Source organism: Psammomys obesus, unplaced genomic scaffold (genome assembly GCF_907164565.1).
Source record: "Psammomys obesus unplaced genomic scaffold, mPsaObe1.curated_primary_1811, whole genome shotgun sequence".
Taxonomy (NCBI): Eukaryota; Metazoa; Chordata; class Mammalia; order Rodentia; family Muridae; genus Psammomys; species Psammomys obesus.
Window position 1 is genome coordinate 6,475,077 of NW_026596149.1, and position 21,909 is coordinate 6,496,985.

A 21,909-nucleotide genomic window follows, 5' to 3' on the forward strand; every position below is an offset into this window, starting at 1 on the left:
TTTCTTTCTTTCTTTCTTTCTTTCTTTCTTTCTTTCTTTCTTTCTTTCTTTCTCTCTCTCTCTCTCTTTCATTTTTCGTTCTAGTGTCCCTTTGTGACACACCATGTCAGTTTCTTTCTAACACATATCAGTCACTCTGATTCCTCCTGACACAATCTAGGGACACAGTAAATGTGATGTAAGTGAGGATGACCAAGCATAAAACTGAACTGCACTTCACAGAGAGCATTTTTTAATAGGTAGGAGTCCATATTACATTAAAAATTAGTTTAGTACCTTCCCTAGGGTCTCCTTGTTTTGCTCCTTCAGGAGTATAGATTTTAGTATGTTTATTCTATATTATATGACTAATATCCAGTTATGAGCGAGTATATGTGCATCTTTCTGCTTCTGGGATACCTCATTCAAGATGATCTTTTCTAGTTCCCACCATTTGCCTGCAAATTTCATGATTTCCTTGTTTTTAATAGCTGTGCAGTATTCTATTTTGTAAATATCACAATTTCTGTATCTGTTCCTCAGTTAAGGGACATCTAGGCTGTTTCCAGATTCTAGCTAATTTGAACAGAGCTGCTACCAACATAATTGAGAAAATGTCCTTTGTTGTATACTTGAACATATTTTGGATATATGCCTAGGAGTGGAATGGCTGGATCTTGAGATAGCACTATTCCTAATTGTCTGAGAAAGTGCTAGATTGCTTTCCAAAGTGGTTGTACAAGTTTACGTTCCCACCAGCAATGGAGGAGGGTTCCCCTTTATCCACATCCTCTCCAGCATGTGTTGTCACTTGAGTTTTTGATCTTAGCCATTCTGATGGATGTAAAGTGAAAGACATACCTGGTATATACTCACTTTTAAGTGGATATTAGAAATATAATATAGGATAAACAGCTAAAATCTATACACCTGAAGAAGCTAAGCAAGAAGGACGACTCTGGGTAAGATGTTCAATCCTCATTCAGAAGGACAAATACAATAGACATCAGAAGCAGGAGAAGATAGGGAACAGGACAGGAGCCTATCACAGATGGCCTCTAAAAGACTCTACTGATGGAGGTATCCAAGGAGAGGCTGAGACTCATAACCAAACTTTGGGCAGAGTACGGGGAATCTTATGAAAGAAGTCTGAGCTAGAAAGACCTGGAGGGGACAGGAGCACCACAAAGAGAGTAACAGATCCAAAAAATCTGGGCACAGGGCTCTTTTATGAGACTGATACTCGAACTAAGGACCATTCATGGAGATAACCTAGAACCCTTGAACAGATGTAGCCCATGGCAGTTCAGTGTCCAAGTGGGTTCCCTAGTAAGGGGAACAGGGACTGTCTCTGACATGAACTCAGTGGCTGACTCTTTGATCACCTCCCTCTGAGGGGGGAGCAGCCTTACCAGGCCACAGAGGAAGACAGTGCAGCCACTCCTGATGAGACCTGATAGGCTAGGGTCAAACAGAAGGGGAGAGGAACCTCCTTTATCAGTGGACTAGGGCAGGGTCATAGGAGGAGAGGAGGGAGGCAGGGTGAGATTGGGAGGAGACAAGGGAGAGGGCAAAAACTGGGATACAAATTGAATAAATTGAAATAAATGATAATATAAAAGAACAAAAATTAGTTTAGTAAATTAACAACAGCCATTTTCTGTCAGTATCAAATACTGTGATATGTTTACTGTACATAGTTGTTTGTACTATACCTTGGTATGAGTACATTATCCCTCAGATAGTGCCTGGACTATGACAATACAGTGGTTAAGGAATTTTGCAGTTTGGCTATAATCGGAGGTTCACTGTGGTCTACAAAATCTCCTGCTGACTGACCTGTTATGTAACATGTGACTAGAGTTATAAAAGAGGATATCCTCTAACCTTCAGATGAAATAAATTCATCTTTAAGCCTGTAAGGGAGAGAAGGAGGAGAAGTGGCTACCAAGGACTCACTAGCCAGCCAGTCTAACAGGAATGGTAAGTTCCAGGTTTACTGAGATACCTTGTCTCAAGAAGTAAGGTGTTCCCAAAGGCAACTTATGTCTTCCACACTCACATGAATAGGGGAACATCTGTTTGGGACTCCCCCCACACACAATAACAATAAATCTTCGAAAATATGCAAAAATGGGAACTGAATCTGATTCAACATTGACAATTTTTTAAAAAATCCAGCAATTTAGAACAAAAAGTCTTCCTTACCTCAACAAAGTTTGTGTACAGAAAGTTCACCTCAAATATTATACTAAATGGTAAGAGTTAACATGATTTTAAAGTCTCACTAGTGGCTCATTAAACCAGGCTTGTCAACTACTACTGTGTGAAGCCGGCACTGCAATACAGGCTGTAGCCAGCACTCTTAGATCAGATCAACCTGAGAAAGGGTTTTCATTATCCACAGCTATCTAATGACTGACAGAAAACTTAAAACTTACAGAAAAGTTCTGAGCGCTTAACAAGCTAAAAAAGAATTGGCAAATAAAAAGAGGTAACATTAAAAACAAACAAACCAGGCAGGAATCTAAAAAGTACAAGCCGGACTGTTTTGGAGAGAGCATGTGGGTTGAAATGGGAGACTCATGTCTGATGGGAAGTACTCTGCTCTCGAGATATCTTCTGAGCTCACCATCACAGTTTTTGTTGTAGTTAGGCTGTTCTTACCCAGGAGAAGGAAGCAGGACAGGTCTTCATGAATTTGAACTTTTTGTTGAAGAACACAGACGTGGACAGGCTGGGGGCATGTACTCTGTGGCAGTCTAAAGATGGTTCAGGTCCGCGAAGCAAGGCGTTTTTAAAGGCAAACAGCACAAGCTGGGCAAGCTGTTGGTGCAGGCGCAGTGGCTGTTGACAGCATGGAAGGATATGAAGTCTTCACAAGCATAGGGCATAGCTGTGTTAGCATGGCATCACTGTTTGAGCAGGGAGCAGAGCAAAAAGCCTCGAGGCAGAAGCAGGACAACTGCAGGGAGTCATGGTTCCCATAGAGTGCTATGCATCCCTAAAAGGTCAAGATGACCTCAGTTTTAGCCTGAGGTTGGCTCAGGATTTAGCAAATATGTTTTTCTCACTCTAGTTTTTATAGGAAAACTTGTAAAATATTTATGAACAAAATTAATGAAAAACATTTCTTATTCACAAATAAAATGACTTAATGCCAGAACAAAAGTATGTTCCCCAAGTTGATCTAAAGACTTTCTGTAATGCCCAAATTTCAGCAAATTTCTCTCCTTCTCTTTCTTCCTCTCCCTTTCTTTGGTTGAATTAAAAGAACATAGTATCTAAAATTTAAATACAATAGAAATGTATAAGAGCCATTGATTCTATTCTGAAAAATAGAGTGGAGTAAAATGCTGAAAATACATCAGGGTTAATTTTCCCACTATAGTGATTAAGGCAGTGTAGCATCGACACAAAAAAAGGAGACCAGAGACTGACTTACTCAGTGATGGAAAAGTGGCTTGTGGCTAAGTAGGTGTTTCAGGCTGGAGAGAGAGAAGCCATTAAATAAAAATACCCATGAAAGAAATAGGTATTTTATGTGAATTGCATCCTTATGTCACACCAAACACAAAAATGAACTTTAGAGATTAAGGAATTAAATATGGAAGACATATTTTAAACTATTAGAAATAAAATCAGAAGTCTTTATGAACACGGGTAGTAAAAACTTCTTTCAAAAGATCCTTAAATCAGACAGACAGAAGAGAAATTAGTGTGACTTGACTGAATGAGCATAATAAAGAAATGAGACAAGAGCACCTATGATTCAAAGTCGTTCAGCAATATGATTAACAAAAATAGTGAGAACAAGAATACATAAAAGTGCTTGCATCAATTCTTAGAAAACACAATTTGAATGTCAGTTACCCCCAAGTTATGCACAGAAATTTCACTGGAAAAGAAAACAAAAGTTAAAAACAAAAGAAGAAAAATGTCCAATTTCATAGTAATCATAGAAAAATGAATTAGCCCACACTGAAATTTAAACTTTACTCTCTCGAAGCGGACACGAAAATTAAGTCTGATACTAAGTATTGTGAGGTAAGAAAACACAGAACAGAATGAATGTTTTTTTTAATCATGTATACAATTTTCCTAGTAAAGTAACGATGTCCAGTTTTGTTTCTGTTGCTGTGACAATATACGCTAACAAAAGCTACTTTAAGAGGAAATAATTTATTTGGCTTATGAGTCCAGATCACAGCCCACTAACGTAGCCCAGCTAGTCTAACAGTGGCTGTCTACCAACATAAGATCCAAATATTCAGTAGTTATTTCAGTCCATGATGCTGACTGGTCAACTGGACACTACTAAAGCAGAGGAGGTAAAGACATATGTACTTTATTTCACAACAATTTTACTGAAATACACATATACAACACAGAATGTATAATCAGGACTATAATCCAAAGGCTGTTACAATTTTATAAATCATCTTATATTGTTTAAGTTATTAAAGTATAATTGAAGCCAACCTGACGTCCTTGTTTCAATAAATCTTTATTCTGTATTATTCTCCGTTAACACCTGTAGAAGAAGCTGCCAATGAATACCAGTTTGCAGTGACAGCTTATATACTACACATAAAGAACTCTTTCCAGTAGCATGAAGTCTTACAGTGGCATTTTGTTTAGCCTGTAGTATTTTCTTCTGCAAACTCAATGGTCTAATAGTTTTCTCATGACAGTATAGTAGGCATTTTTTATGTCTCACACTTTTGTCCATTATGATATTCTCTTCACTAATTATTCTACATGACAACAATAAAACCTAACATGAATTGATAATGCAGGCTATTTATTTGTAGGAAAAATATATAATATGTATTATATAAAAATATAACATTATCTATATCTACATCTATGTATATAATCTCAATTTTTCCGGGACAAAATCCAACTGGTTTAGTCTCAACATTCTACAAAATAAGAGTCCCTCTGAAATGGCTGGAGTAGACCCTTTTGTCAGTAAAGAAAGTCTCAGCAGTTGTCAGTGAGGAGTCTGGAAACCCAGAAGGAGGATGCTTTTTATTCCTGACCTGCTTTCCCCATCTCCAGCAGCTCTGACATGGTCTTAGAGTGCCTTCTCCTGTGCACAAGCATCATCTGGGCGGAGGTAGAGGCCACTGTGTGGAAGAGAGGGTTTTCTGAAAAGATATTCTCATGTTACCTCTGCTTGAAATGATTCCACATTTCAAGCTGAACTAGACCTCTGGATGTGTACTAGTTCATAGATCCAGCACTGCATAAACTGGGCATGCGGTGCATAGTCAGCAGCGGGTAGAGGCAAGGCAATCAATTTGTTCAAGCAGATTTGGCTACATAGTTAGTTAAAGGCCAGACTGGGCCACATGAAACTCTGTCTTAAATAAAGAGAGCAGCCTAGAATCCCTGGGAATAACAGGCTGGAGAGAAGAGGGTCTAAACTAACAGTCTGTCCTCAGCATCTCCTTAGGTTACTTGTAGCAGAGACAAAACCTAACTTTAAGCAATGCCTAAGCAGATAATGGCACTTGCTTCGAAGCCTGCCAATCTGAGTTTCATCCCTTGCGATCCTCATGCTACAAGGAGAGAACCAACTCTTGAAAGTTGCTTTCTGACTTCTGTATTGGTATGGCATGGGCACACTCATTTATACACACACACACACACACACACACACACACACACACAAGCACATGGTGGAGGATGTATGCAGAAAACATATAAGTGTCAGTTTAAAAATCCATAACATCATTATGTTATAAAAATAATGACAGCAAATATGATTACATCCGAAGTTTTAGTGTACACATTCCCAATTAGTTAGCAGATCCCGTGATTCATTTCCCCTCCAATTATGTGCTAACATCGAAAAGAATTAATCACAAGTGTCAAGAAAGGTCTCAGTTTCTGCATTTTGCGTATGGTTGGAAGAGAAACAGAATTATGGTATCATAAGGATGGGAGAAGCATAATTTTTTGAAGATGGGAGAGATTGACAGAGCAAGAAACCACTTGGTAACATAACACATAGGTGCCAAAGAGCAGGAAATGTGTTGATGGAACATTTAATCTTTAGCCACAAAATGTCCCTTGTTGGTGTTGTTGAATAAGACAGAGGGACTGTTCACGTAATCCAGGAGAAAGGATAACAGGGCGTCAGAGATCCCAGGCGATGCTTCTGCGACCACAGGCAGACAGGGTCTCCTTTGTATAGTTAACTCAGGGAATTATCTAAGTCAGACAGATAATCTAGGCAAGAATAAACAGGAAAACTGTGGCAATTACATTTTATGTGAGTTAACACAAAATAAAACAACTCAGAAGCCACAAACTAGTAAACTAGTTCAAGCTCATGGCCAGCCAAAACCACAGAGGGATTAGTTCCTGCCCTCTGCTCAGCCTCTTAAACAGGAGAGGATGTTTCCATTTGAATTACTTTCCTACAGACCATTAAAAATCTCAAAACCAAAACACTGAAATTGTAATCCTTGACAACTGTTTAAACTAGAACACAACTAACAGCTATAGAACATGAAAGTATTTAGAGTGGTGTGCATTTGCCTAGCCTCCACTTCCACGCTAGACTAAACACTAGAGCTGAAACCAGAGCTTGGGATGCATGTGGGAATCTCCTCAAGTATCTGAAAGCAAAGGAAAACACTCCACATACTTAGGACCACTACCCATAGTCATTTGTCACCAGCTATTCTAACTGAGAGATGGCTAGATTACCACCACAAGCTTCTTGTAGTTTATGTATTCTTAGGCGATCTGTGAAAACCCTGCAAACATAGACCAAGCTGTGGAACAGAAGCTAACTGCCTCTGGAGAAAGCCCATAAAGGTATCACATATTCACAGTATCATTGATATGGATGTAGAGAACATTAATAACACTGTTTCTTAAACAAGAGCTTAATTTTTGTGCTAATATGGTATGCATTGCTGTTTAGATCATGTTGGCCTTGAACTTACAGAGATCTCCCTGGTTCTGCCTCCCAAAAGCTGGAATTAAAGCATGTGCTACAAGACCTAGCTTTATTTATTCTTATTTTATGTGTGTTTTTTTCACCTACCTATATGTATATGCACCATGTGCATGCCTGGTAATATGGAGGTCAGAACAGGCCATTGAATTCTCTGGTGGAGGTGAGAAGACAGCTTGTGGGAGTAGATTCTCTCCTTCTTCTCTTTCCTTCTACGTGAGTCCCAGAGATGGAACTCATGTTTTCATGCTTGGTGATAATCACATGTCTCTACTGAGACATGCTGCTGATCTTATTTTGTTTATTAAAAAAATGGGTGGGTGGATGTGGGGGGCAGGGTCTTTTGTATTCCAAGATGGGCTTGACTTTGCTCTATACCCAGAGAGGATCTTAAACTAATGATCCTCCTGCCTTCAGTCCAAGTGTGTGTGGAGTATAGTTTAGGTGTTACTGCAGATGGAACACAGTTGAAATTAAGGAGTTGAATAAATGGCATTGTGCATCATTATATTACTATTAAATTTGCCCTTAGATCACAACTAAGACATTGATGTGTGTGTGTGTCTGTGTGTGTGTGTGTGTGTGTGTGTGTGTGTGTATGTGTGTGTGTGTGTAGAGAGAGAGTCTTCTATAGATCCCATTTACTACATGGTAGAGCTTTGAGTTGGCATTCAGTAGTGACCAATTATTGTACATACTAACAACCTGAGCTTGATACCCAGAAACTACAGTGGCAGGAAAGAAGCGATTCTCAAATGTCAATTGTTGACCCTCTGATGTCCAGCTGTGTGATTAGACTATCCCACAGCACCACAAGTAGGTGTCTCTTGCAAGTGTGCTCCACGAACAACACTGAATCAGAACATAGAGAATTGTATCTACCCAAAGGGTTTCCCCGCCATCCTGTTCATCCATTATATGACTTGTCACAAAATGAAACAGGGACTCAAGACACTCAGGGGAAACAAGTGGGCTGCTGCCTGGCTGCTGTGACATCCTTTCTTCTGTTAGTCATTTCTAAGATCTCCCATTGTTGCAGTGAACTTGTGTGTGACACCGAGTTCTTTGTTTAAAAAACCTGTAACATCACTTGTTGGTATAATGTTCTTGTGGAATGTATACAGTTTACCCTTGTTCATTTAAATGCTGATCTCTCTACCCCACTATCTGGTTTCAATCCGGACATTGCATTGTGATGTTTATTTAAAGCATCACCTGTCTCAAGTCTGTGTAAAGATGCCACAATTTGTTCTCTGCATTTTCAATTAAACAAATTAAACAACCAGTCAATGCTGAGCAATGGAGAAAATAAGGTGGGACATTGTGGTCCAGAGGGGGGAGAAAAAAGCGAGTTGGGGAGTTGGAGAGCAGAGATTGGCAGGAGAGGACTTGGAACCATGGACAGAGATAAACTGGACCTAAGATATGACTAAAAGCAAGTATAATGTGGGAAATCTGAATGAATCTATGTGGGATTGGAGGTTTAGGATGGAGTAACTATTGCCCAGCATTGTACTTTAGCTTACTTAAATAAATCCTAGTCTCTGTGTGGTGATTTGGGTTTAAGAATAACCACTGTTCAACTAAAAGATAAATCAATAATGAATATTAGTAACCAACAACAATCACTCTTATGTGTAAGTAATCTTGGTTGACTTAAATACAGGAAACAATGCATTTTGTGAAATTTCACTTAAGGATGACTATAGTTCCTCTTGGGAAGACAAGTAATCGATTGTTTTAAAATCCAGGAAGTACTTGGATTACTCTGGAATTACGACTTGAATACTAAGGGCCAGTCCATCTAGACTTTTGTCTAGTTCTTTCCTATCCACTTCCTACTGTGTCTAGGGAGGACATGATGAGCATAAATTAGTCACCAAATAGACAAGAATTGACATTAAAAATAATGTGTGTTAATTTTGCAAATAAATATCAGTACAAAGAACATTTGGTAGGAAATCATGGGACTATAAATAATTTTAATAGCTAATTGTGTGATTTGTCGTCTTTCTTAAAAACAGGGCTTAAGTTTTTTTAAAGCCATAAGTACTTCTTTTAAAATCATCATGACAGTAGTTTCCTAACCTTTCTTTACAACATTTCTCTTCTCTTAATAGTCAGTGGTGAAACAGATTTTCATCTGCTATAGTTTTAGACTGTTTCTTTCATATTGTTTCTTTAGAAACCGATAACAATGAAATCTCTTTTCAAATCATTTCATTATAATTTAGTCTTCTTTCCCTTACATACCCAAACATCTCTCCCCACCCGATTTTTTATAGAACCTAATCTCCAGGTAGGTGGTTGTGTTTCCATTTCTCTGCACAAGTCCCACCACGGTAGCTTCATGCACTTGACTCTGTCTCCATCTAACCAAGAATAAACTGTGCATATGCTCTGATCTATTTCTTTAACAACTCACTACAGGAGAAATTTTAGCACAAGATGTTTGTTTAGAATGTGAAGACGGAGCCTGGAAAGATGCCTCAGCGGGTGAAGGCACCTGCTTCCAAGCCTGACAACATGCCTTTGACTTTAAAGGCACACATGAAGGAAGGAGAGAACAAGTTGTCTCCTGGCCTCTGCACACACCCCGAAGCACTTATGTACGTACAAGAGCACGTGCCGCATGCACACACACGCATGCACACACACATACACAAATACAGTCAAATTTTACAGAGTGAAGATGAGCTCCAAGTCAGTCTCAAATATGTTTTAGTCAAAGTTGAAGACTTGGGGAAAAGGCAGCAAGTATTCTGCATTTGTCAACTCCATTTGTATTACATATACTCAATAGAAAAAAAAACCATGGGTATTCATTTTAGCTTGAAAATTATTTTGAAGGTTGTCCGTTTTATTTTCACTTTTATAGTTAAACAGAGTCTTTACTAAGAAGGTTCTGGGGTCACTGGTTAGGTGAAAAACAACAACAACTTAGGGACAAAAGCCTGTGTTCTTACAATAATCTTGCCAGTTAGGAGCTCGGCGACTTTGGGCAACATTGTTCAATATCACAGTCTCTTCACTTGGAGCATGGATTTGCTCTAGATTCCCACTTTCTGCCTATGGAGTAGTTACACAGACCAAGACAGGATATTTATTCAGTGGGAGGTTAAGCACAGAGACTCAGTATTAGAACAAACCATAATCGTTACCTATTGGTGGTTCAGCTGGTAAAGTACTTGCTGCACAAGTATTAAGACCCGAGTTCAGGTCCCCCACCCCATGGAAAAAGCTGGCTGTACCTATAATTCTAGCTCGGGGGAGGCAGGAACAAGATGATTCTAGGAGTTCCTGGACAAGCAATCAATCTGCCTTTACAAGTTATCACCAGGTACCAGTGAGAGACAGTCTCAAAAAATCCCAAACAAACACATAATCAAACACAACAACAACAAAACAAACCCCTCCCAAAACAGAGGTGGACAGTGTTCTAAGGAAGATCATCAAGGCTGACTTCTGGTCTCTGCAGGATGGTGTGCTTGTGTGTCACATACAAACACCACACACACAGAGGTTTGGGGAGTAAAAATCACACTTCAACTGAAGACAAACTGAAAGCTATATGAGGCTTAGCATTAAATAAGAATAGCAGCCTGTGTTGCCTCCTCAGTTAGCAGCCCTCCTGCTCACCTTAGAAGCACATGGCTGAGAAGCAAAGCCTGTGTCCTCACAGAAAAGCACATGACAGTAGGGGCCATCTTTAAACCCATATGGCCCCCTAGCCTGTCTCCAACAACGTAGGAGTGAGGTCTACCTCTTCAACATCGTTAGAGCATTGGGCTGTAACAAGGCTGTCCATCTGACACTTGTCACACTCCAGTGACACAGACTAACAGAACTACAAATGGATTATAACTTCCTGAGGGAAGAAGCCACATCTAAGCGTCACTTCCCCTGGCTCTTTTCACCTCAATAACACCCATCCAGTGCTGGTTAATAAACTCTACTCTATCACAGTCCTGGTACTTTTTATTCAGCTGTGGTGGGACTCAGGAGAACAAAGAGGAGACTACCCTCAGCTCTCTACAAGGGTCTTCATGTTGATCCCTGTTCATCTGGAAAAGGAAAAGCAAGGGAATGATGGTGTATTTATAGCTCTGTTTACAACACAGCAAAGACATTCGGCCACAACTCTTTAAGAGATTGAAAGAAAAAGGCTTAAGCCACAAAGTTTATAATCCTCTTTCCCCAATCCATTTATGGTTTTGAAATGGCCAAAAGTCTCGAGTATGCTAACAGTCTTTATAAGGATTCTTAACCAAGAGTACAGTTTTATTTTTTGCTTTGCTTGTATGTATATGTGGTGTGTGTGTATATTTGCATGTATGTCTTCAAATGTAGGGAGTATGCCTATGTGTAAAGGCCCGAGGCTAAAAAGAGACTTCTCTCACTTTCTACCTTATTCACTGGGCCAGAGTCTCTTAATTAAACCCAAAGCTCACTGATACAGGTAGACTACCTGACCAGTTTGTTCAGGGAATATCCCTGTCCCCATCTGTATAGTACTGGAATTACAGGAAGGCTGCCATGCCTGTCTAGTATTAACTAGAGTTCTTGGAATCAAAACTGTGGCCACTCATGTACAGCAAGGACTTTACCCACTAAGCCATCTCACCAGCCATTTTTAAGATAGGACAACTTTAGTTCTCTTGAACTTTTGTTAAATAATAGTCATCCATGCATTGTATGAGACTTTATTGCATTAGACTTTATCTAATTAGATAACGCACCAGGTTCTTTTTAAAACATGGAACTTTTACTGGTATGAAACTTAACTCATAGTTGGTAGCAGAATGCCAAGTAAATATAATCCTAAAGATATAGCAAGCAGAATTTGAATTTATTCCCAAATTATGCAGATACATTCAGAAAAGAGCCTCAGAAAGAGCATGGATATTACACTGCACGTAGTTTCTGGGGAAGCAATCAGCTCTGTGTGATAAAGTACAAGGCACATCTTTAGGGAGAACCCAGGCATAGTTCAAGAGAGAGGAAGTATGCCCAGAGCATAGGAATGGGTAGGGATGCAACCTGAGCTGTCACAGTGACCCACCATGAGATCACTTGTGAATGTTCATGCCAGCCATCTCTCACTCTAGTGTGCACACAAATCTGCTTCAGAGTGCTCAGCACCAAATGAGAAACTAGTAATGCCAACAGGAGAGTGACTGTGTAAAGTAATGTGCTACAGCAGTGCTTAACTCCTGGAGAGCTCTGACTTCAGTACAAGCTCCCCATTAGACACTAGGCTGAGTGATGAGAGGCTTCACAAACACTTGCTCCTACGCCCATCTCACGAGGTCCAAGGTGAAACGCAGTTCTGGAGCCATGTGCTTGCTTCATGGAAGGTCATTCAATTAGCACTGTAGTTCTGAGAAGCAAGAGTCACTGGCATTTTCCAAGTAGGAAAAATGACCTTTCTGTGTCTTTGTTACTATTTTATTGCTGTGAAGAGGCACCATGATCAAGACAACTTAAAGGAAACACTTAATTGGGGGAGGCTTGCTCACAGTTTCAGAGGGTGACTCCAGATCACCATAATAGGAAACATGAGAGCAGGCAAATAGTTATGGCTCTGAATCAGTAGCTGAGACACAAGTATCTGATCTACAAGCATGTGATAGAGGGAGGGAGAGAATGGACCTGGTGTAGGTTTTATAAACCTCAAAGCCCACCCACATTAACACCCCTATTTAAAGAAGGCCACACCTCCATGAAGAAGGTCACACCTCCTACTCTTTCTTAAACAGTCCAATTGGAAATCAAATATTCAAATTTATAACTCTATGGAGGGCATTATCATTCAAACCATCATACTGTGTAATATATCATCAGATAAAGCCACTGGTTCATGGCAGAAACGGAATTCAAATTCATGTCTCTCTGAGTTGAGCTATGACAGAGATACAGGGCTCCTAAAATATTTTCTATCTGTTCCTTTATAGGAAAAGCAGTTGTTAACGCTTTGATCCCTGAACTAAGGCTCAACCTTAGAGGAGAAAACAATGATGTAATGAGAAAACATGGAGATGAATGAGTTTGAAGGAAAGGGTGGGTAGCTCCACTCTGATGAATGGCATAACTGAAAGATGCCAAGGAGGAGTAGATCTGAGGTAGCCATGTGAAGGTAGAGAAGGTAGAAGCAAAGGTTCAGACTCAGCAATGGCTAAAGCCTTGAGAAGGACAAGGTAGCCACTGCTGAAAATTCACATAGGTGGGCAAACTATAGTAAAAAAAATGTGCACAGAAATTCCAATCTACCTCTGAGCAGGTAGATGAACGCCAGGTAAAGCCCACAGACCACACACGGTGTGCATCGCTTTGCTTCTGCAGAAGGTCTTGAAGCTCCATGGATTCCCCTGATGGCTCTGCAGCAGAAACCAGAGCACTAAAGACAAAAAAAAAAAAAAAAAAAAAAAAAAAAAAAAAAAAAAAAAAAAAAAGCCAAAAACACTAACACCTGAGCTAAATATTGCTGTAGAATAAGATGGCTTAGTGGTTTAGAGTGCTTCCTGTGAAAGCAAGAGAACCCAAGTTCAAATCCATAGCACCCTTGTAAAACCTGGGCAAGGTCACAGGTGCTTATAAATCCAGCATTGGGGAAGGAAAGATAGTCAGATTCTAAGGTGTCATTGGCCAGCCAGGGTAGCTGAAACAGTGATATCCTGGTTCAGTGGGAGACAATGTCTCAAAACTAAGGAAGAGTGAGAGAGGAAGATTATGGATGTCCTGCTGTGGCCTCTGTATGTATATCCTTTGGCATGCAGGCCTGTGAATCCACACATGTACATACAGCATATCAGAGACGTCATACCACTTGACATATGCAAAGAATATGTGAAGAGAAATAACCAGGCTAGACAATGGCACAGCTAGCTGACTAAGGCATTTTTCTATTGTAGTCAGCATCTGTAACATAATAGATTTGCCAGGTGTATGCTGGTTGGTTTTTGTAAGCTTGACACAAAGCTACACGTATCTGGGAAGAGGGACTCTCAATAGAGAAATTGCCTCCATCAGATTGTGGGGGATTTTCTTGATCAATTATTGATGCGGGAGAGCCCACCTCTGGGCAGGTGGTCCTGGGCTATATAAAAAAGCAGGCAAAGCAAGACATGGAGAGAAAGTTATTAATCAGCTCTCCTTCATGGCCTCTGTTTCAGTTCCAGCTTCCAAGTTCCTATGAGTTCCTCCCCTGTGCTACTTCAATGATGGACCTCAACTGCTAAGGCCAAATAAACCTCCTTCTTCTCAATCTGCTTTTGGTCACTATCTTCATCACATCAATAAAATCCTAGCAAGAATACCAGAGAAGGAAAAAAAAATGTGGTGACATGCTGAGAAGTCTTGGCAAGTTTAATCAAAGGTTAGTAAACGTGGTGACAGAAAAATCATAAGAGACCATCAACAAAGAAATACAGAGATCATGTTCAAGGGGCTAAAAGTTAAGTGACAGAGGGTCTAGGTTCTCTCCATGCATGGTCCTTGGTTGATGCATCAGTCTTTGCAGGCCTCCTGAGCTCAGCTATTTTTTTTTTTTTTTTTTTAGCTTGTTGGTTTCCTTGTGGAGCTCCTGTCCCCTCTGGGTCCTTCTACCTCCCCTCCCCCTTCTTCCATAGGACTCCCTTTGCTCTTCCCAAAGTTTCTCTGAGTCTCAGCATCTGCTTCAATCTCCTGTTGGGTGGAGCCTTTCAGAGAACCTCTATGGTAGGCTCCTGACTCCCTGCTCAGATGTGGCTCCCTTAGTCACATGAACTCAGTTGCCTTTGATCACTTTCCCCTGGTGATGAAGCTTTCCCAGGCCACAGAGGAAGAGGATTCAGGCAGTCCTGATGAGACTTGATAAGCTATGGGCAGATGGCAGAGGAGGAGAACTCCCCCTTTCAGTGGACTAGGGGAAGACAATAGGGCAGAAGAGAAAGGGGTGGGACTGGAAGGAGATGAGGGAGGGAGCTACAATTGTAATATAAAATGGATAAATTGTAAAAAAGAAAAAAATTGAGTGGCAAAAAACTAAAGAAATTAAAGATAAAGTTTGGATAACAAAGTTGGTAGTAAAAGGAAAAAGGAAAAAAGAACAGAATGGAAGAGATGACAGAACTGTTGATGCTAAAAGGTAAAGACAGTTCTTCCAAAGAGATGGAGAGGGGGAAGGAGAGCATGGGCAGCTGTCTGCAGAGATCCCTGTGCTAGGCAGCTCCCTGTCTACACTGATCTGAGATCATCCCTGTGACTTGCTTCAGCCAACACAGCACTAGCAAGTGTGACACAAGAGGAGACTGTGGATCATCCCGGGAGCTTGTTCTGTTAAGGTTGGGGGATGCAGCTCAGGGCCATGCACACGCTTGGGGTGATGGTTAGAACCAAACATCAGCTTGATAGTATCTGGAATCACGTATGAGACAGGTATTTGGAGACACCTGTAAAAAACTAACCAGATTAGGTTAGCATCTGGGCATGCATATACAGGCTTTTTTCTCTTTTCTTTTTGGTTTCAGTTTTTTCAACAAAGAGTTTTTCTATGGAGCTTTGGCTGTCCTGGACTCATTTTGTAGACCAGGCTGACCTCCAATTCACAATGATTCTACCTCTTCCTCCCTAAGTGCTGAGATTAAAGGTGTGTGTCACCATACCCAGCAGGCTTTTCTCTCCATTAGAGAGAACTGGAATGGGAAGGCCCCCTGAATGTAGGCAGCACCTTCCTTCTATAGGTGGCCTAGAAATAATAAGGTGGTCTTGGAATTGCCTTTGTGGCCTTTGGCAAATTCATCTATTCTGTTGCTGCTGCTACCATCCTCTTCTGAGAATAGAATCCAGCACCTTCAACATTCCAATATGAACTGAAGACCAGTGGTTCTTCAGAATCCTCCAGGATTTGAGTGCCAGATGGAGACTGCTGAACCATCCAGGGTCTAGCCTTATACATTAAGAATTTACCTGTTCTTAACCATTCACATGTGAAGACAGCCATTGTTGGACTAACAAGATGATGCCATGTAAAGCAACCTAATAAATTCCTCTTGAATCTATAGTTGCTCTTATCAACTCCATTCCTCTGCTAGGTAAACACGCTTCCACTGAGTCAAATTCCAAGATTCCTCTTGATGCAGCTCTGAGGCTAGCATGTGAAGATGCCACCTCAGCCTGTTGGAAGACAAGAGGCCACCAAGATAAATCCAAACCACTGAAAGTGACAGCTGCCCAGGATCCGGATCACCAGATCACCTTGTCACCAGCTCATCTGCTGGCTGGACAAAGTTGCATGGTCTGAGGTAGGCAGTGGCAAAAACAAAAAGTTGCATGGTCTGAGGTAGGCAGTGGCAAAAAACCGAGATTGTTTCATATTACACCAAACTCAAAAGGGTTTGCTCATATTTTTTAAGATAGTTAGTGAGAATTCTGGTAGCAGAGTAAGAATCCATGCTGTATCTTCTACAAGATCATGACAGTATTTAAGCTGGAAGGATACAAAGGCTTTTAAACATAGTTTGTGTAGTAGTTTGGCTATGAAATGTCTCCCATAGGTTTATGTGTTTTAATACTTGGTCCGCAGATGGTTGTGCTGCTTGTCATGGAACCTTTTGAAAGTGGAGCCTTGCTAGAGGAAATGCCTGCTGGGGCCAGGCTTTGGGGCTTTATAGCCTGTCCCTGGTGGGATGGTATCTGTTTCCCGAGTGAAACTACAGTATAATCAGCCAGCTTCCTACATGTGGTGCCATGTTGCCATGTCTTCCATGTCGTGAGATACTAATGCCTTCTAGAACTATCAGCCAAAGCAAACTTCTCTTTTAAGATGTTTTATCACAGCAACCGGAAAAAAACGAATACATGTCTGTCTTATTTATCATGATAATAATCATGATAGTGATCAGAAGTTGTTATTGTTGCTGTCATACTATTACTCCCAACTAACAGCAGAGGTGAGTAGCAGAATGATAGTCCTGGGAGAGATGACTGCACCTACTCAGCATGACACAGGCCCAGAGGCATTTGTCTGTACACTTATTTCTCATGAGGAGAAAAGGCAATTTAAGCTAATGTATCTTTGGATAATAAACAAATCCATGCCAATGGAAATGTGTCTAAAACTTAAGAAGCATATTTAGACAGCTTTCTAGCTCTCAGAAATTATACATTTCAAAAAAAATTAAAATTCCCACAGTAAGTAAAAGTTTCAGCTGATGGGTTAGAAAATAAGTTTAAAAAAAATCTAAACAAAAAGATAAAGAGAAAATTACTACAGAAGAATTCTTTCCATCAACATCTGACACCTGAGAACCAGAAAGTGATAACCAAAGAAAAATCAAGATGCTTTCTAGAATCGAAATGACTGGCCCTTCTCAATGCATGTATAAAAGACCAAGCACTTTTTATAAACAAAAAGATTCACATGAAGGCATATCATGTCAAGCTGTCAAAACACCAAAGGAATCACAGGTCCTTGAGCACAGGAGAACTCAATGGACACACCTCATGCTCAGCTGCAGAATACCACTGTGCTCAGACAGTTCTGGAAACTAAACCACAGACCGATGCCTTCACCAATCTGAAGGGAAATCGTTTTCATTATTGAACATTATACACAGACAAACTAGTAATTAAAATGTGAGGGTATAACAAAGACATTCCCAGTTGGCAGGATCCTAAAAATAATAAACCTTTTGCTGGAAGGCATTATGTCTTCTAGTTGCCTGTAGTTTTACCTTTATAAACTTTGTGCCCACAGAACCTATATGGTACATTCATTGCTTCAGTCTCCACTTGCACCAATTTTCAGGCATGAAGCTTCTTTGCCCATCTTGGAAAGTCTAGTTTTAAGCTAGTGCCTCCTCTAAGAAAATTTTTATATCTCAGCCATCTGGTACAATGTTCTTTTGTTTGTTTTTCTTGCTCACAGACCTTTCTACCCTACTGGGTACTCTGCTCTACCTTTATTACATCTCTCCCCAAACAAGAGTAGCTTCCAGCAGGCAAAAGACCTGCCCATTTGTCCTTTGTGGCTCTGGTCATACATACCAACCATAAGAAGCACAACCCATTTAATATAATAGACATACATGTTGAAAAGAACTGTCAAAACTGAATTTCAGTGCACTCTGAGAATATCATGCCTAGACTATCGTATTTATGTTTTCCAGTCCCTATCACATCCAGATCTCCCAACATAGTCCCTACCTACAGGGTAGATGACATCATTTTAACAAGTGTGGATGGAAAAAAAAAGACTATTATTCTTTCAATAAAAAGAAAAAAAACCTGATTGTGTGATTTAACAATGTCAGTTCTAGATACATACACAGACTAAATATATGTTGATCTCTTGGCCAAGTAAAAATACCAATTTGTAACACCTTGCTATTTGAGGGATGATTATAAAATAAAGGTAAAAAAATGTTTGATTCTTTCAGAGATGATAGGAAAATGTTTAGATTGTTTTAAGTCAAATTATTAATTCATTTGTTTTATTTTTACTTGATTGTTTTTGACACAGGATCTCATGGACCTCAGCCTGGCCTCAAAATCACCAGGTAGCTGAAAATGACCTTGAAAAGCATTCTCCTCCTCCTGGCTCTACTTTTCAGTTTATTTGGTGCTGGAGATTGAACACAGGACCTTCTCTATGTTAGGCAAGCACTCTACCAACCGAGCCATACCCCCAGCTCCATGACACTCATTTAAAAGTGCTAATGTCTCATTGTGAAACTGTTCCACAGGGGCATGGAGGTAGACTGTCAAAAAAAGAATAGGCAAAACAACTTAATAAAGAGGTAGATAGCTTTAATCCTGCTTTTGCATTCTATCATCATAGAGACTGGACTTAAAAGATGAAACCCATCAAGCCATGGTTTGAAAAAATAGCTCACATCTTAGTCCTTCCATCTTTAATCAGAAGAAATTCAAATATTCACCCTAGATTCAGTTATTGGAACACATCAAAGGTTTAAGGTATTGACCTACTTTGACAGACAAGCAGATATAAATAAACTATTTCAATTAAACATAGAGAAGAGTTTTTCCATTATTTTGCTTTTCTTGTTCTTCATATTTAACACCGTTTTCATCTTGAGTCTCTTTGGGCAGCGTGACAAGGAACATGAATTTGATTTGACTTAGAAGCCACACTTTGATGCACACTAGGGTGAAAGAGAGGCTTTTTGGTAGCTATGTCAGTGAGTTCCTGACTTAACAGGGCACAGCCACAGACAAAAATACCCCAGTCGGGTAATTAAATATTTGATGGCCAGATCTATAACACGTTGGGTTGTAGAAAATAGTGCTGACCCAGGAAAACAGTTCAATTGTTTTTTTTTTTGAGTAAAAATTAGCTGCAAATAGAACAGTTTTATTGATGAAACAAACACTTCTAATTTTTCTTTGACTCTTGTTTAAGTTCAGGGGCAAAAACTAGACTGTAGAATTAGGTTCTGAATTACAAACATATCTATGACAGTGTACCCTGTGGAAGACTAACTTTACTAAATATTCATTATTCACAGTTAGTTAACTGCAGCTTCATAGAGTTTTCCAATGGCTAATTTGGGTAGAACAGGTAAGCTGATGGCATCTGGGTCACTCTCTGCTTTTAGTTTTCAGTGCCAGAAAGCTCTCTCTGCCGCTCTTAAGATCTGTCTAGCAATTACGGCTGTGAGACCTGGAGACAAACTTCCCTGCCAGCTGTTAATGCAGAAACGCTGCCTTTTAGAAGTCAAGGTCTCCCAGTAGTAGCTTGGTAACCACTACAGCAGCTGTGCCAGAGGCCATGAATATTACCCAAGGTCTGTCCGTGCGTTCACGCCGAGCCACCATTCCCATAGCAACACACATAGATCTCACTCCTCCTAGAGACAAGGCAGCAGGCAGAAACACCGTGACAATGCCCTGATTTTCCTAGCAAGATCAATGTCCTGCTTACTCTTCTTCACAGTAGTGATGTTTTTTCAAAAGGCAACCAGTGACCATGTGGAAATATGTTCACTCAGAAGTTACAAACCAAGACACCTTCAACTTGGACAACAGTCTGTGCTTTCAAACTAGCTAGTATCCAAATGACTGCATGGATAAGAAAATTCTAATCATAATGGCAATGACTTCTCTTTCATAGCCTGTGTTAAATCCAGCCTGAGGTCATTTCCTTGCAGACTTCAGAACCAGTTTGCAGTTTCTCCTCCATAAGCACACGCTTCCTCATCATGGAACAAAAAGAAACTTTCCAGGGGAGGGCTTAGTTTAATCAATGAAATTCTTTGTTGCTTTATTTATCAAAAGTATCATAAATAAACATACAAGGAGAGCATTATGAAACACCTATGAGATAAACTTTAGGGGAACAGTTGTTTTAGACTAGAGAAATAAACAATAGCCATCAAGTCTGTTTTGTAAACAGAGATGGTTCACTGACAAGATGAAATAAAATATTTTGGTATTCCATGCGGTCTTTCCTCTTTGTATATTTGGAGATCCTTTTATTTCTGTTTAAATTAACCTCCCACTACAGAAGCAAGTTGCTTAGATTATAAAACAACATTAAAGACTATTATTAACATCACATTTCCCCTAATCATGCCTGAGTTAAGCCAGCACTCTGGCGGATCAGGCATGAGATTCAGGGGGTACACCCACAGGCAGGCCCTCAGGGGACCAGTGCCATTCCTAAAAAAAAAAAAAAAAAAAAAAAAAGATGTGGTTTTTACCTTTGCTTTTTCCAACTGGGCCTGCGCCTGCCGCTCAGCTTCTCTGCGTACCGCTTCCCGGTCCTCTTCCAAAGACACATCTGAATCGGATGGGCGGCTGGTGTAGGAGTCTGCCGAACCCTGAGGGCAAGAATGTACATTTTAAATCAGATCCAGTGTGTGCTGGGTGCACTGGAAAAGCCTCGCTGATCTGGTAGTCTGCTTCCTAGAATATGCTGTAAATTCCTGAAAAGAGGAGAAAATAATCCATTTTGCAGCAACTCGCCTAGAAAATCACACTTTGCAGAGACTTCTCTAAGGTAGCTGTGTGTATCTGGACACCATTCCTTCCCCAGGTTTATTTACCAGAAACTATCGTTTCTGGAAGCCTCTACCCGTTCTTTTATCATTAAACCAACTCCATGGTGCAGTGCAGAGCTGAAGGGCACTGATGTGTTTTAAGGATAACTCCAAGAACAGCCTGAGGAAGGGAGCAGGTATTTACACCCAGGGAGACCAACAAAACGCACCAAGGGACTCTGATGAGTTACAAACTTGAACCCTCCACAATCTTGCTGCCTTGACACTAGTCCCCTTATCGCCACAAGGATGCTTTCCTGCATTAATGCCCACCTGCTACCTTGTGCAACAAAATGGTAAGACACTTAGCCTGTTTTCCCCCTCTTTCAGAAGCATATTTAAAAATACCTGTAAGCAGATTTTTAGTGAGAGCTGGCTACAGACAACACCTGCTTGAGAGATTTCCTCTGGTAATAAATCACAATGCAGGAAAGGGAGCTCAGAAAAAAATGACAGGAATCTCCCTAGCTCCCTCTCATGAAATCATGAGCTTATTAACTAAATCAAGCCACCCTCTCCGCAGGCACTTGCTGTAACAATAGAAAAGCAAGGAAAACAGTGTCTCCCCGAACAGAAAGCCCTCTCGCTTACACAGATGTCCGAATTCTTCAGCCTTCCTCCCTTGGCTCTTTTCAGAAGCCTGATCCAGGTGGCCTTCATGAGCCGGATAGAGCCTTTATTGTCCGCAGCTGCAGCCCTGGGCACTGAGCCTCAGAGCACGCTGAGCCCTGGAGAATCCCAGCACCTTTGCTAGCCATGCTCTAGGAAGCCCCTCTTCCAGCCCTCGGCTCCCGCGGGGGCACTCACTGCCTGCCCCGGTAGACTTCTGTCTAAGGAGAATCTTCTTATTTTCTCATCTCAAGAGGGAACACACACACACACACACACACACACACACACACACACACACACACA

At 40.5% G+C, this 21,909-nt stretch overlaps 1 protein-coding gene across 7 annotated transcripts in view; it reads right to left on the reverse strand.

Annotated features, from left to right (window-relative positions):
* Positions 1-21,909, reverse strand: part of Cacnb2 (calcium voltage-gated channel auxiliary subunit beta 2) — a 376,658-nt gene that overhangs the window by 93,780 nt on the left and 260,969 nt on the right. For 5 of the 7 annotated variants that reach the window (XM_055593775.1, XM_055593773.1, XM_055593778.1 and 2 more), the window contains one exon: positions 20,656-20,775. In XM_055593775.1, the coding sequence (XP_055449750.1) occupies positions 20,656-20,775 (120 nt within the window). Of the gene's footprint in view, positions 1-20,655; positions 20,776-21,585; positions 21,659-21,909 lie in introns of those variants that run through there. The other 2 variants (XM_055593779.1, XM_055593776.1) reach the window with 1 other exon arrangement.